Source organism: Cupressus sempervirens, chromosome 9 (genome assembly GCF_028749045.1).
Source record: "Cupressus sempervirens isolate cs-2001-9-10 chromosome 9, ASM2874904v1, whole genome shotgun sequence".
Classification (NCBI taxonomy): Eukaryota; Viridiplantae; Streptophyta; class Pinopsida; order Cupressales; family Cupressaceae; genus Cupressus; species Cupressus sempervirens.
Genome location: NC_143126.1, coordinates 3,829,141 through 3,845,105, shown reverse-complemented (window position 1 = coordinate 3,845,105; position 15,965 = coordinate 3,829,141). Strand labels below are relative to the sequence as shown.

At 32.8% G+C, this 15,965-nt stretch overlaps 1 protein-coding gene across 1 annotated transcript; it reads left to right on the top strand.

Annotated features, from left to right (window-relative positions):
* Positions 1 to 13,617: 13,617 nt before the first annotated feature.
* Positions 13,618 to 15,588, top strand: LOC149537335 (uncharacterized). The gene is made up of 3 exons (XM_089800359.1): positions 13,618 to 14,295; positions 14,408 to 14,688; positions 15,093 to 15,588. The coding sequence occupies exons 1-3, from the start codon at positions 13,618 to 13,620 to the stop codon at positions 15,586 to 15,588; spliced, it is 1,455 nt and encodes a 484-aa protein (XP_089656485.1).
* Positions 15,589 to 15,965: the final 377 nt, after the last annotated feature.

Below are 15,965 nucleotides of genomic sequence, written 5' to 3'. Positions count from 1 at the left end.
CCTTCAAATACCATAGGTCCTTCTCCAGAGCTACAAGAGATTAAGAATAATCAGCTCAAAAATTGAAAATATGGTGTAAACCTTTAGTAATGAACTGGTTAATCTTAAAAGGCAACAATTTCAGCCTAGGTCATCTTACCAATAGCAAAATCCAGCTGTAAATCCACCTTACCAGCAGCAAAATCAAAGCCAACCTCAAGGAAATAGGCCACCATTTCAAGGTAATGCGATGGGTTATAGGCAAAATATTAATCAAAGACCTTTTCGGCCATATAATCTAGTTCCTCTCAATTCTGCTAATCCAGTTAGAGACATTGTGCCCATGCAAAATAATCTCACAGTGGACTTTGAGTGGTGTTATCCCTATAATGAACCTCACAATCAGGCTACGTGCACAAATGGAGTTATAAATTAGGCATTAATGGTGCAAAATACAGCCCCATAATTTCCTCAGATCTATGCATATGAAAATTTTCCTATATAGAATTTAACTACCCATAACAAAAGCATGCAAACAAGATATGCAAAATCCTCATAAAGCATTCAGAAGACACGAAGTGCAAGAAGTGAAATTTCGATGCAAAAATTTGCAAGTGTCTAATTGGACATATGTCAACAACACGAGAGTTAGCGCACAAATTAAGCACATGGTGTCTACAACCTTATGAATCATCTAGAAGGTTGGAAAAGACTCATGCTTAGTTGTCAACACCTTCTGGTTGTTTCTAGAGACATTCTAGGTGCTTCCTGAGAGTTCTTTATATTTAGGCACTCCTAAAAGCTTAGGGAGAGAGCAGAGGAGAGCACGCTAGTAGGAGATGTAGGAAGAGCTCATAGAGTGTTTGCGACAGCAAGGTACCTGTGTGTGTGCCATGGGTTTTATATATATGTTGCAACATTTTTTAAAAAGTGTTTTGAATCAAAAGTTTTACATTCAATTTTTACGATGTTTTAAAACATTATTACTATTGTTAAATGTTGTAAGTTTATATATGTGTGTGTGTGTGTGTGTGTGTGTATTAATAGTTTTATATATATATATATATATATATATATATATATATATATATATGCTTCAACACTTAGGTTTCAAACCTAAAATTATACTGAAACTTAAACATGGGAAAAATTGAAAATTGGAACTCATTCTAGTTGCAAAACATGTATCTTTTATCTATGCTTTGAGGTAGTATACCTTTGATTATCTTTGCAAGCATTATGTTGCTCTTATTTAGAGTGTTTAAGAGATCTATTTCATTATTTGTTAAAAGAATGAATGTTGGATCAATATGGTTTTCGATTTATCATTAAACCAGAATTATATTGCTCTAAGTGTGTTGTAGTGTCATCAGTGGAATCATATTCCCCTACAAGGGGAAAGGGTTCAATGGGACCCGCACAGTGAGTTCTTTAGTATTATCATTCATGTAGGCTTCTCGGAGTAAGCCTAATTCTAGGGGGGGTGGATGTAGTGTCTGCCCCTAGGTCGCATTTTTGTTATCATTGTCGAACTCTTTTAGGGCTAGTTTTATGTTGATGGTTAGCAGCATTGTTTTGAGACTATCAAATATTGTGCTATGGATTCAGTTGATATGTGATGAGATTACTTAGACTCTACATTTCATATATGCATGATGATTATTACATTATTCCAGTTATTAATGATGATTAATTAGATGGTTTATTATAACATGTGTTTTCTTATGGATACTTACCCTGTACTTGCATGTGTATGGTGTGTGTGTTTGTTCTTAGATGGCATTTCTGATGTGGTTAAGGAAGGGAGTCGTAGTCACCTGCTAGTCGAGATCTACATTGCTAGAATGAGCGTACCCTATTGCATTATCTCAATGGTAAGAGAGGGGAGATAAATTCTCAAGTCCAAATTCCAAACCTTTAAGCCATTTGTCCTAATTGAATATTAGGACAAGTATCTGAGTTGAGTACCCTCCGAATACATCAGATGACGTATTTCGTGATATTAATCCCTTAGTTTGATTTTGTATGTGTGTTGCTTTGATGGGTTTTTGTATTTTACTTTATGAGTTATTGGTGTATTTTCTATTAATTAAATCTAATTAAAAGATTTAATTAATGATGTAGTTAAATAAAAAATATATAAGATATTTTAATATTTATTTTTATTTAATTAATTAGAAAATTAATTAAATAAAAAGAATTAATTTGGAGATAAAAGTTATGAGTTTAAAGTTGGAACATGATCATATTTATTTAATTTAATAATAATATATTTAGAGTTTATTTTTAAATAAATGTTAAATAATATTATTATTATTTAAGTTAGTAAATATTTTATCAATTAAGTTTCAAAAATAAATTTAAAAGTGGAAAAGATATTAAAATTATTAAAAGATTCTAGATTGCATGATGCATGCATGTGATTAAAATATATTAAGATAAAACAAGTGGATTTATTAAAGTGAGTGCATGAGGTTTAAAATTAATAAATTAATAAAAATAAATAAAGCAAATATTAAATAAATTAATGTGCATTATATTTATTCACATAGGAGTATGTGAGCTCTTGGGAGTTGTCATGTTGACAACACAAGAGTTTGCACTCTAATTATGCACATGTTGTCTACACTTAGGAGTTAGCACATTATTTGAGCACATGGTGTCTACAACATTCTAGAGACCTCATCATGTCTATCTTCTTATCGTGGAAGTTACGTGCTTAGTTGTCATGCTTATCTCCTAGTTCTTTCTAAACACATTCTAGATGCATCTTAGAGGCCTTTATATGGAGGCTCTCCTAGTGTGTATGGACAAGCTTACATGCATTCGAGAAGCTCATATGCTTCTACAAGCACTTCTAGTCATTTGGGGGTTTCGATTGGTTTGATTCTTGGAGGAATGATGAATGTTGGAGAAGGAAGGGATTTTTTCTATGGACTTCTGAGGTATAGCAAATTAGCATCAGTATCCAAGTGCACTCGTGATTTTCACATATTTCATTTGCACTCTTTCTCTTCCTGTCTTCATCGTGTCTATTATATGTATCTAAATATACTCCATGAATGAATCTTCAATCTTGAAATTGGAATCTAGATATGTATGTTAATTTTTATTTGGTTGCAAAGAAACATTAGGAAACCCTAGTTTCATTTATGAAGGAAATTCATCACAAACTGCCTTGTTGTTTCCCCTTACATAGACCCGAACTCAGACATTCATAACTTTTTATCTAAACCAAATTTATTCGATCGCTCCAATCAGATCTGGCACAACTTGGCCCTCTCCAACATATTTCAAATTTGGCTTGATCCAACAGTTCATTAGGGAGATATGGCCCCTGTACTAGGATTGTTTTATTCAATGACAGTCATTCTTCCATTTTGCATAACCAGGAGTTCTTTGTGCTTAAACTTCACAAAAATAATCTATCAAAGCATGCAATGAATTAAAAACTAAACCAACATAGATCTAAGAAATATATACTCAAGATTTTATCCAAATGAGAAGTCTTTTCAATACAAAAAGGTAGATTGTGCCCTTACGGCAGCAAGCTAAGACTTTGCAGAGAATTTAATTTGGTATTGTATGAAAATTTGATAGCCCTACATCATTATGCATTTTATTAATATTTTAAATTATTTTCAAGAGTTTTATCCCAAATTTAAATCCTCAAACCACTCTTAAATCCCATAAAACCTCTACGAGCCTTCTAGGCTTCATTTTGCCAATTTTTGGCAATTTACATTTTTAGGCACTTCAAGTGCATTTGACACCATATAATGGCTCTACTTTCCATATTAAAATAAATTGGACATTTGAAGATCTTTAAATAACTCATCTACCTTAGAATCCCAAAGTGAACCTTAGGTACACTAACTCCCAAAATGCCATTAAGGCTACATCATTGATCCTTTTACAAAGTGATCAATCAAAACATTTAAAACATAAACAAAACATTATTAAGTGACCATTGTGGACTTATTACAATCAAATGACCCTTCAAGGTCATGTTCATTCTTTGATCCCCCTAGGATCTATTTAGTTACCCTAGTTCCTCTAGGCCTTTTGTCCTTGGCCCTAGTGCTCCTGCACCAGTTAATAGTAAAAGAAGTGTAATTAATTATTAGTCAATTTAAGTAAATGGATTTTTAAATGAGGGCAAATTAAAATAAAATAGATATTAATAAGTGGAATTGAATAATTGAATTATTAATAAGATTGATTTTACTTAAAATCAATGAGGATTATTTTAAATAAATGATTGTCCTTGAAGTGTTTAAAGGAAATTGTAAACTAATTATTAGAAAGTTGATAAGTATTATTCTAATGTTTTGAATAATGTGAATGATTTTATCTAAAAGTCAATGGGAACTAGTTCAATGATTTATATAAGTAAATAATTATCTTATGATTATTTTAGAAATTGTTTTAAAATAATGGAGGGATAATTCTATGTGTTATTCGAAAAGATAAATGGGTTGACTTGGAGATTAAATGGAGAATCTTACACACTTGAAATGTAGTTGAAAACAAAAACTAAAACCTAATTTTTGTTTTAACCATGTGATTACAAAAGAAAACTAAAATATGTGTTTGTATCTTGTTCTTTATGCTATCCATGTTTGGGGTTTGGGTGGTCCTAGAGTGTTGACCAGTTAGGATGTTTACCAGAGGCTTGGGAGTTATGCAAATGTGATGGCATGTTGATGTTATTTGGTCTCGATTTTTTTAAAACCCAACCATGGTAATGTGATGGCATGCTCTATGAGATGTTTGTATTTACTAATTGTTATTATTTTCCAGTCTTCTTGTGTGAAGCTGAGGTGTATGTATTTGAGATACTTGACTTAACCATTTTTGAGTCATTGATCAGTTATACTTGGACTACTTTCCAGTTGCCAAGATGAGACTGAAATGTTGATTTATTCTTGATGTTGTCATGTTGTGACATGTTTTGGACTTGACTATTTTTGGAGTCTTCAATCAGTATTACTTTGAGAATACTTTTTGGTTGCTTGTTAAGAACCAATGACTATTGTGATTATCAGTGATACCTTCAGTTGCCAATAGAGAACTGTTGCGGTCATGATTATCTATGGATGCTTTTCTTTTGTTCATGGAGATTTGATGCTCTTTTGTGGAATATCTTTTGGTATTTTTCCAGTCGCTTGTATAGGACTGTGGTGATTTTGTGATTTATGATGTCATGAGCTTAGATGTAGTGCCTGCCCCTAGGTCATATTTTTGTTATCATTGTCGAACTCTTTTAGGGCTAGTTTTATGTTGATGGTTAGCAGCATTGTTTTGAGACTATCAAATATTGTGTTATGGATTCAGTTGATATGTGATGAGATTACTTAGACTCTACATTTCATGTATGCATGATTATTATTACATTATTTTCAGTTCTTGATGATAATTAGTTAGATGGTTTATTATCATGTGTTTTCTTATGGATACTTACTCCATACTTGCATGTGTATGGTGTGCGTGTTTTTTCTCTTTTTGTATGGCATTTCTGATGTGGTTAAGGAAGGGAGTCATAGTCACCTACTAGTCAGGATCTACACGATGCACCACTTCCTACCATTGCTTGTTTAGCTTAGCATATATATATGTTGTATATACATGCATGATTTTTATGCAGGTTGCAAGTACCGAGTATCGACTTTCCTGAATTGCCAGGATGAGTGTACCCTATCGCATTATCTCAATGGTAAGAGAAGGGAGATAAATTCTCAAGTCCAAATCCCAACCCTTTAAGCCATTTGTCCTAATTGGAAATTAGGACAAGTATCTAAGTTGAGTACCCTCTGAATGCGTCAGATGACGTAATTCATGATATTAACCCTTTTGGTTTTGATTTTGTATGTGTTTTGCTATAGTGGGTTTTTCGTATTTTATTTTAAGAGTCTTTGGTGTATTTTCTATTAATTAAGCCTAATTAAAAGATTTAATTAATGGTTTAATTTAATAGAAAATTAATATGATATTTTAATATTTATTTTATTTAATTAATTAGAAAATTAATTAAATTAAATAATTAAATTTGAAGATAAAAGTTATAATTTTAAAGTTGGAATGTGATAATATTTATTTTATCAATTAAGAATTTAAAAGTGAAAAAGATATTAAAATTATTAAAAGATTATAGGTTGCATGATGTGTGCATGTGATTAAAATATAATTATATAAAACAAGTAGATTTAATAAAGTGAGTGCATGAGATTTAAAATTAATAAATTAATTTTAAAATAGTCAAGTGAATATTAAATAAAGAAATTTAATTAAATAAATTAATGTGCATTCACATAGGAGTATGCGAGCTCTTGGGAGTTGTCATGTTGACAACACAGGAGTTTGCACTCTAATTATGCAGGTGTTATCAACAACATAAGAGTTAGCGCACAAATTAAGCACATGGTGTCTACAACCTTGTGACTCATCTAGAAGGTTGGAAAAGACTCATGCTTAGTTATCAACACCTTCTGGTTGCTTCTAGAGACATTCTAGGTGCTTTCTGAGAGTTCTTTATATTCGGGCACTCCTACAAGCTTAGGGAGAGCGTTTGGAGCATGGTTGGAGGACTGAGAATGTAGGAGAAGGAAGGAGCCTGCTCTACGAATTCTAAGGAGAAGGGAATTAGCATCAGTATCTAGGTGCACTCGTGATTTTCGCATATTCTCTTTTTGCACACTTTCTCTTCCTGTCTTCATCATGTCTGCTAGATGACTGCTTGGATAATTCTTGTGATGAATGTTTAATTCAGATTTGCATGTTGATTCTCTCCTTGTGCGAAGAAATCAATAGAGAGCTCAAGTAGGATAAACCCTAGTTCCAATTAGGAAAGAAATTAGTTTTAAATCGGATTTGGGTTTGAATTGTAATAGAATCAAAGATTTGATTAGACAAGGATTTGTATTTTAATGAAGAATTCTAAACTAAAATTTATAGGCAAACCTATTAGATAGATTAATGGGTATAGTTAGAGAACAATTAAAGGAAAAATTCTTAATTTAAAGAATTAGAAAACCCTTTTTATTTAAAAGTTATATATGTGTTCTCTTTTAAATATATAAAACCTGTGCATATATATATATATATATATATATATATATATATATATATATATATATATATATATATGTACACACATATATATATATATATGTACACATATATATGTCTATATATATGTGTATATATATATATGTATATATATGTGTATATATGTATATGTATATATATATACACACATATGTTTATTAAAAATTGCAATAATATTTGATAGCAAATTGTGTGTATATATATCTATATCTATATATATACACATATATACATATATATATATACAAATACGTATATACATATATACATATATGTATATATTTGTATAAGATCATAGTGGAAGAAATCATTTTAATAAATTTGAATCCGAATTGCTTTTGAAAAACATTTTTTGGAAAAGCGTTTGAGAAAACGATTATCGAAATCATTTTATAAATTTGAAAATATATATATAATAACAAATGAGGGGGGGGGGGAGGCGGGAGTTTACAACCCACTCCACCCCCTTTTACTTATGACTGGCGGTGGTCTCTGGCGCAATCATACCTACGACTGCGGTCGCAGGGCCGATTGCAGCCATAGCCCGTCCACACGGCCTTTTTATTGTATATATGTCAGTGACTTAAATCATTTCATTTTTTTAAAATGCAACAATGTGATTCGACTTTTATAATTTGATTTTATATTTATAATTTTTATACATTGATTATTATATGATATATATTTATTTATTTATATATAGGTATTAGATATATTAAATATGTGATTTATTAATAATTATTATTATTATATATATATATATATATATATAAATTGATTTTAATATTTGATACTTTATAAATGTTTATGTTGATAACTGTTAAATATGAAATGTCGATTTAATAATAATTTCTCAATTATTGTTAAATCAGAAAGAGATATTGAATTATTAATTTGAATATTAAGGGATTAGAAAATGGTTGAATTTTAATTAATTTTATTAAATATTATTTAATCTAGAGATGGTAATTTACATTATGTAATAGTTGTTTAATGATTATCGATAATATGGATTTGTTAAAGAAATATTAGTATTCATTGAAAAGAATGACAAATGTGGTCATTAATAAGATTCTCAATATGACTTGTTATTAAATATTAACAAGTCATTATTGAACTATTAATATTAGAGAATTGGATTATGGTTGGCTTTTAACTTACAAATTATGGCTAGTTATTAATTGGGTTGTTGATATGGATAAGCAATTATTAATTAAATTAATTAATTAGAGTTAATTAAATTTAATTAAAAATTAAGTTATGTAATAGAGTTTTAATTGATATGATTCTTTTAATGAAGTTGTAAAGTATTTACATCGAAGATGATAAGTCTTATTGTAATGACTTGAATAATGACTTTAGATATTTTAATGGTTATTAGTGATGATTTAATTATTATAACGATTAAATTAGAGACCTAAATTTTAGTAATATTTAGTTGAGTTTTAATTAAGTATTGTTAGAATGATATAGAGTCATGGATTATGTACGTTATTAATTAATTTAATTATATGATTTAATTAAGATTAATTAATAAAGTATTGCGTTAAAGTAAGACTAGTTAATTTTGTTGTTATAATCTTCTTATTCGAAGATTGATAACTGGCTTTCTTATAATTTAAAAGAATATGATCCTTTCGTTTTGTTTGGAGAAGTTGAATTAATGATAAGAAAGAGTTTTTCAATTAGTAACATTGATCTTAGCAAAATAAATCGAATGATTTTATTAAGTGTCAAATGATTTAATGAGTAAATATTTATCCTTCAGTTATTCTTAGAATGTAATTTTAAATAATGGAAGGATAATGTTATCGAGGGAACAAATGGGTTGACTTGTAGTTCAAATGATTAATCTTATATACTTGAAGTATACTTGCAACAGAAACTAAAACCTCCATACTCAATTTAACTATGTGTTTTTAGTAAACCAAAACATGTACTTGCATTGTGTTTTCTTAATGCTTCTTATTTTGGGTTTTTGGGTTGACTAGTGTTGACCAGTTATAGGACGTCTACCAAAGGCTCGAGGGTTATGATTGTGATGTCATGATGATGTCTTTTGATCTCGATTCTTTATAAACCCAACCATGGTAATGTGATGGTATTCTCTATGAGATGTTTGTATTTACTGATTGTTATTGCTCATTAGTCTTCTTGAGTGAAGCTGAGTTATATGTATCTGAGACACGTGACTTAACCATTTTTGAGTCATCGATCAATTATCCTTGGATTACTCTCCAGTCGCCATGATGGGATTGAAATGTTGATTTATTTCTTGATGATGTCATGTTGTGACATGTTTTGACTCAACCATTTTGGAGTCTTCGATCAGTATGATTTTGAGATATATTTGGATTATTGAGAACCAATGGATACTTTTGATTATCAGTGATACCTTAATTTGCCAATAGAGAATTGTTGTGGTCATGATTATCTATGGATGCTTTTCATTTGCTTATGGAGATTTGATGCTCTTTTTATGGATTATCTTTTGGTATTTCTTTCCAGTCGCTTGTATAGGACTGTGGTGATTTTGAGATTTATGATTCCATGAGCCTAGGGTAGGTTATCTACTTGTAGTGTTGGGAAGTGGCTTGCAATGGGGGTCGGGGCCCTAAGTGGCTGCTAGGGTAACTCATTGTAAGTTTTATTAATAAGTGATAACATTTACACTAAATGGGGATTAAATGAACCTAATAAGATAATTGTATGTTCTCGCCCATGCCTCGAGTGCTTGTACAGACTAGGATGGGAGTAGAGAGAATGCTTGGTTGCGACCTTGCATTCTGTAGTATGCCTCATCAATATGAGAGGATACTAGTGGCCGCACAGGGATCACTAGGGGGCCAAGGTCTATTGAGAGACTGCCAGGGTAACTCTAGCATGATCCGTGTGATGACACTTTTCCGCTTGCATAGTAGGTTTCCTACATGTCTTTTTTGTGCCTCTAGGAATTAGATGTCAGTTTTGTGTTGGAACCTTTGAGTTAGTATACTTTTAGGATTACTAGACTTAGAGAGTATTTGTGTTATGTGATTTGATATCCTGTTTGGGACTTGAGATTATCTCCTCAGCATGGTGGGAGTGGACCATTTAGGTTCCACGCGGTCGGGTGGTAGTTCTTAATCACTCTTATCATTTGAGATCTGTCTAACATACCGTGGCTGATGCATTCTTTGTTGGCATCTATCTTCATGGATTATGATGGTGGAAATGTATCCTCACACTGATGATTTGCATATGTTAGATGATGTTATCTTATGCTTTATTTTGTGTGTTAGATATCTTTCTGCATATGATGTTGTATGATTTGGGAGTGACATTCCTATTGTGTTAATACCGATGATCTCTTCGATGATTTGGAATGTTACACACAGAGGGATGGCTAGGATCCATGATGGTCTAATGATGTTATTTACAGTTGGGAGGAACTGTGCACTTAGTTAATTATGTTTGATGATTTATGGTTATGATGATGTATCATGTATGATTTGTGGTTTCATTTATGTTATTGCATCATGGATTAGAGTTAGTATGATGATGTACTTTATTTACACAGATGTATATTCTTGTAAGCCTTTCATACCCTGTGGCATGTGCAATGGATGATTGAGCATTCAAAAATATAATTTAAGAATGTTGGACTTTTCATTATTATTTCATGTGGATGTAGTGTTAGATGGATTCATTAATAGTTAATTTAGATGTGATTCAACGTTAAGGGATCATTAAGAATGTAACCAGTTATGTATGTATGTTTATGTTTACTTTTAGTTGGACATTGCTATTGATTTTGCTACTATGTTATGAATGGTGTTACTTTCATGTTTCAAAAAAAAAATGCTACCAAACTTAGTGAAACTTTAGGTTAATTCTTTGGATCATTTGGCGGGGCATTACAGTGCCCATGTAAAATAATCTCGCAGTGGACTTTGAGTGGTGTTATCCCTGTAATGAACCTCACAATCAGGCTACGTGCACAAATGGAGTTATAAATTAGGCATTAATGGTGAAAAATATAGTAGTACGATAGTAAAATGTCACAAATGATGCACCTAAATAGTGGCATGATGTACCAACTCCTAAGACTGCTTTCCTCAACTGGCAAAGAGATGAGTTTTGCGTAGTCAATAATGACTCATCAATATCAGCAAATACCCAAGCTAAGAAAAGAGCTCTTGAAATAGACCAAACAACAAACAAGGGTAAAGCAACTAATACAGCTGAGCCATCATCAAGTGCTACAAACATGGTGGGAGACACTCATGTCCCTGTTACCAAGGAAACCATTCACGAGCTAGCAGAACATGATGCTACTAAAATACATCAGAAATCACACTTTGTTGCACCATTCAACATAGTGGAGAATATGAAGAAGATGAACGTGTCTATGTCAATGTGGGAGACTTTAGCTATTCCCGGTCAAACAAATATCCTGCAAAAGGCTCTCTTGGATAAAGCAAATTCTGCAAAGGTGATGAAAGTTTTAGCAAAGGCGGTGTTAACCAATGCTGATGAAAAGAAGGATGACAGCGAGAAAACTGCCAAGGAATCAAATAAGATAATAAAAATAGCTCCTTTCTACCTTTCCTTGATCATTGGTGATAAATTAGTCCATAACTGTATGGTAGATAGTGGAGCTACAAGCTCGGTAATGCCAAAAAAGATAGTTGACCAGTTAGGTCTAAAATACTAGCCTATTGATAAAGGTGTTGTCCAACTTGATGGGATGTCTGTAGGTACTATAGGTGTGATTAAAGATGCAAGTGTCACCCTTCATGCCTGTCCCAATTTTGCCATTCAACAGGATATATATGTCATAGATTTACCTCCGTACTTTGCTATCTACTTGTCTAGGGACTTCACAAAAAAGATCAGTGGTTATTTGTCATCTAATTGGCCTCATATGCTTTTTAGGACTAGATATGGCACTAAAGTAACCATTAAATCTGAGTTGCTTGCAAAAAACCACATAGAGCCTTATGCACCTAGTGTTGTCAATGCAAATATGCTTGCATTTAATAAAGAGGAATGTCATACAACAGCTAAAAATCGAACCCAACTAGATAACGTCCCAGATATTCTTCTTGATGAATGGGCCTCTAGTCAAACTTTTGAAAATCAGTTTTATCATGTGACAAGTGCTGACTTAGTGACCTATATTATCCATGAGCAAAATGAAGTCATTCCCAATCTGGTCAAACCAGCAAATCAGCTAGGAAAGTCCAAAGATCAGCTATGGAGCATATTTTTTGATGGTTCAAGAGGTAGACAAGGTGCTGGTGGGGGTGTTATGTTGATTTCACCTAATAATGAGAGATATTATGCCGCTTTTAGATTCAATTTTTCTTGTACCAACAATACAACAGAGTATGAAGGTTTAAACCAAGGGTTGGAATAGGCAAGAAAATGCAGAATCAAGTGTTTAAGAGTGTATGGAGATAGCGAATTAGTAGTAAATCAAATCAAATGTTTGAATGCTATGAAAAATGATATTTTAAAATCTTATAGACATCGTGTTTGGGATTTACTTGAAGATTTTGATGCATTTAACATACTGGTTATTCCTAGAAACAAAAATCAGCATGTTAATAGGCTAGCAGCTGTAGGAGCCAAATATGATATTGTTAACACATGTCTGCACATACTGATCAGTAACATATTAAAATCATTACCAGGCCTTCAGTTCCTGATAATGATACTAATTGGCAAGTTTTTGATAGTGATGAACAAATTTTACAATTTTTGCTAGAAGAAGACATTTTTGCCAATTCTAATCAGCAAAGATATAAGGATTGGTATTGTGATTAGGTGCTACAGTTAAAAAATAACAAGTTGCCAAAGGGTTTAGTAATGCTGGAGAGCATTTTCAATTCAGATGATCAGCTCAAATCTGGAAAGGCTAACTTGCTGGTTAAAGAAAACCAGTATGCAGACTTAGAAATTGCACCAAGTAAATCCCTGAAATTTGGCAAAGTAAATTCAGCTGAAGAAAAAGTAGCTTTTTTTCATTTGTTTCAAGAATTCAGTGATGTGTTCACTTGGCAATATAGTGATTTAAAAGGATTTAATCCAAGACTAGCATAGCATATAATAGAGTTGGAACTAGTAGCTAAACCAGTGCACCAAAGGCAAAGACCAATCAATCCAAAGCTGGAACCCTTGATGCAGAAAGAGGTTCTCAGATTGATCGAGAGTAAAATTATTTTTCCTATTAAACATACCAGTTAGGTTGCTAATTTGGTCCCTATAAGGAAAAAGAATGGGGAGTTATGGCTATGTGTAGATTTCAGGGATTTGAATCGAGTCTCGCTGAAAGATAGGCATCCGCTTCCAACCACGGAATAGATTTTGTAAAGTGTATCAAGGGCTGAAATATTTTCCTTACTAGATGGTTATTCAGGTTATAATCAAATACTGGTAAAGGAAGAGGACCAATATAAAATAGCATTTACAACAAAATGGGGTACAATGGCATACAAAAGAATGCCATTCAAATTGTCCAACACTAGAGCTACCTTTCAAAAAGCCATGGAAATGGCTTTCAGCAATTTGATGTACAAGTTCGTCTTGGTTTATTTAGATGATGTCACAGTTTACTCACAGAAAATAGCAGACCATATTGATGACTTAAGGAAAAATTTTGAGCGCTGTAGAGAGTTCGGCATCTCATTAAACCCCAAAAAGAGTATATTTTCTGTGCATGAGGGAAAATTACTCGAATACATTGTATCTAAGGCAGGCATCATAGTGGACCCTGAACGAGTTGCAGCAATTCTGGAGCTGTCTTTACCACAACACAAGAAAGGCCTTCAAAGTTTCATTGGCCACATCAATTTCATGCAAAGATTTTTGCCTAATATTGCAGCACTTCTCAAGCCTTTAATAGCTATGCTTAAAAAGAATGCAGTTTTCACATGGACAAAGAAAGCTAAAGATAATTTTCAAGCCATCAAAAATGCATTAGCATCAGCACCTGTCCTAATCAATCCTGATTTTAGTAAGGATTTCATTCTTTATGCGTATGGGGGCTATGACGTGATTTCAGCCATGTTGGTACAACAAAATATAGAAGGATTGGAACAACCAATCGCATTTTTCAGCAAAGGACTAGAAGAGTACAAACAGCGATATAGTTTTTTTGAAAAACATGTTCTTGCTATTATGAAAAGTCTTAAGAAATTCAAGCATTTGTTGACACATAACAAAGTTATTTTGTGTGTCACACACCCAAGTGTCAAGGAGTTCCTCTTAAGTAAGGACCTAAATGAAAAGAGCTTGCTGGATTACACGCGTCATGGAGTATGACATTGATATTTAGATAACTAAGTTGGTTAGAGGAAAGGGATTATGTGAACAAATTGTAGATAAGGATATTTTAGAACTTGAGAAGCAAGAAAATACAATTTTGCTAATTGGAGCTGCTGGAACTGATGATCAACCAGCAAGCTGGTTAAAGGATATGATGCATTTTTTGAAAACCAGTCAATGTCCAGCTACCTTGAATCGAGCAAAGCTAAGATACTATCACTTGCAATCAATTCCTTTTGTGCTAATTTACAACATTGTATACGGGAAAGACTTTAATGGGGTTCTTCTGAGGTGTGTAGATTCAGATCAGATTGCTCAAATATTGCATGAATTCCATGATGGGCATTCAGGAGGACACTTTTCTCCAAGGACTACAGCTTATAAGATTCTAAGAGCAGGCTATTACTGACTTGATTTGTTCAAGGACTATCATGCACATGTCAAAAAAGTGCTAAATGTGCTATATTTGCAGGGAAAGAAAGGTTGCCATCTTTGCCTTTGCAGCCAATTAAAATAGAACAACCCTTTCAGAAGTGGGGTGTTGATTTCATAGGGCCCATTAACCCTCCATCTATTGCAAGCCACAAGTGGATTATCACAGCCACTGATTATTTCACGTGTTAGACTGAGGCAATAGCGTTAAAGGATGCAAATGAAATAGCAATCCTAAGTTTTTATGATGGCATTGTGAATAGGTTTGTAGTACCTGATTCCATTATTTTTGATAATGTGCTTGCTTTTATTGGAATGAAAGTAATTGATTGGTCCTTTACTCATGGGATTTATCTTAGCACCAGCTCTAATTACTACCCACGGGGTAATGGATTAGCAGAGTCTTCAAACAAGAACCTTATAAGGATTATTAAGCACAATTTGCAAGAGAATAAGAGGGATTGGCATTCAAAGCTGAAAGCCACCTTATGGGTTGACAGGATTACTCCAAAGAAAGTTATTGGAAACTCGCCCTATAGGCTTGTTTATGAGAAAGAAGCCAGATTATCCATTGAAACAGAATTACCCGCACTTGATCTTGCTACACAGCTAGTTTTGTTTGAGGAAGGTGACCCTATTTTAGTGTGGCGTGCTCAGCTGATGGAGTTGGAGGAAACAAGGAAAAAGGCCATGGAAACCATGGAGTATCAACAAATGCAGATAAAGAAGAGCTTTGATAAAAGAGCTCAAGCTCGATAATTCCATGTTGGTGACATGGTACTGAAGTGGGATGTTTTGAAGAGCAGGCTAGGCCAGCACAGTAAATTTGATCACATGTGGGCTAGGCCATTTCAAGTTGCTGAGTGTAAACAGCATAATGCTTACCAGTTGGCTACCATGGAAGGAGACATACTACAAATACCTGTGAATGGGATCCACCTCAAACCATGTTTTGAGGTATGAGTTTCAGTTCTACTTTGTACATACTAGGATTAGTTTCCCTGTTTTCAATAAATGCATCTACATTTTTGTTTTGTTTTTTTTTCTATTATGTTTTGGTTTGGTAGTCTAAGTTAGTTTAGTTGCTGGTTTACATTTTTTTACAGTCATATCCACTCATTTCATTCACGCATGCA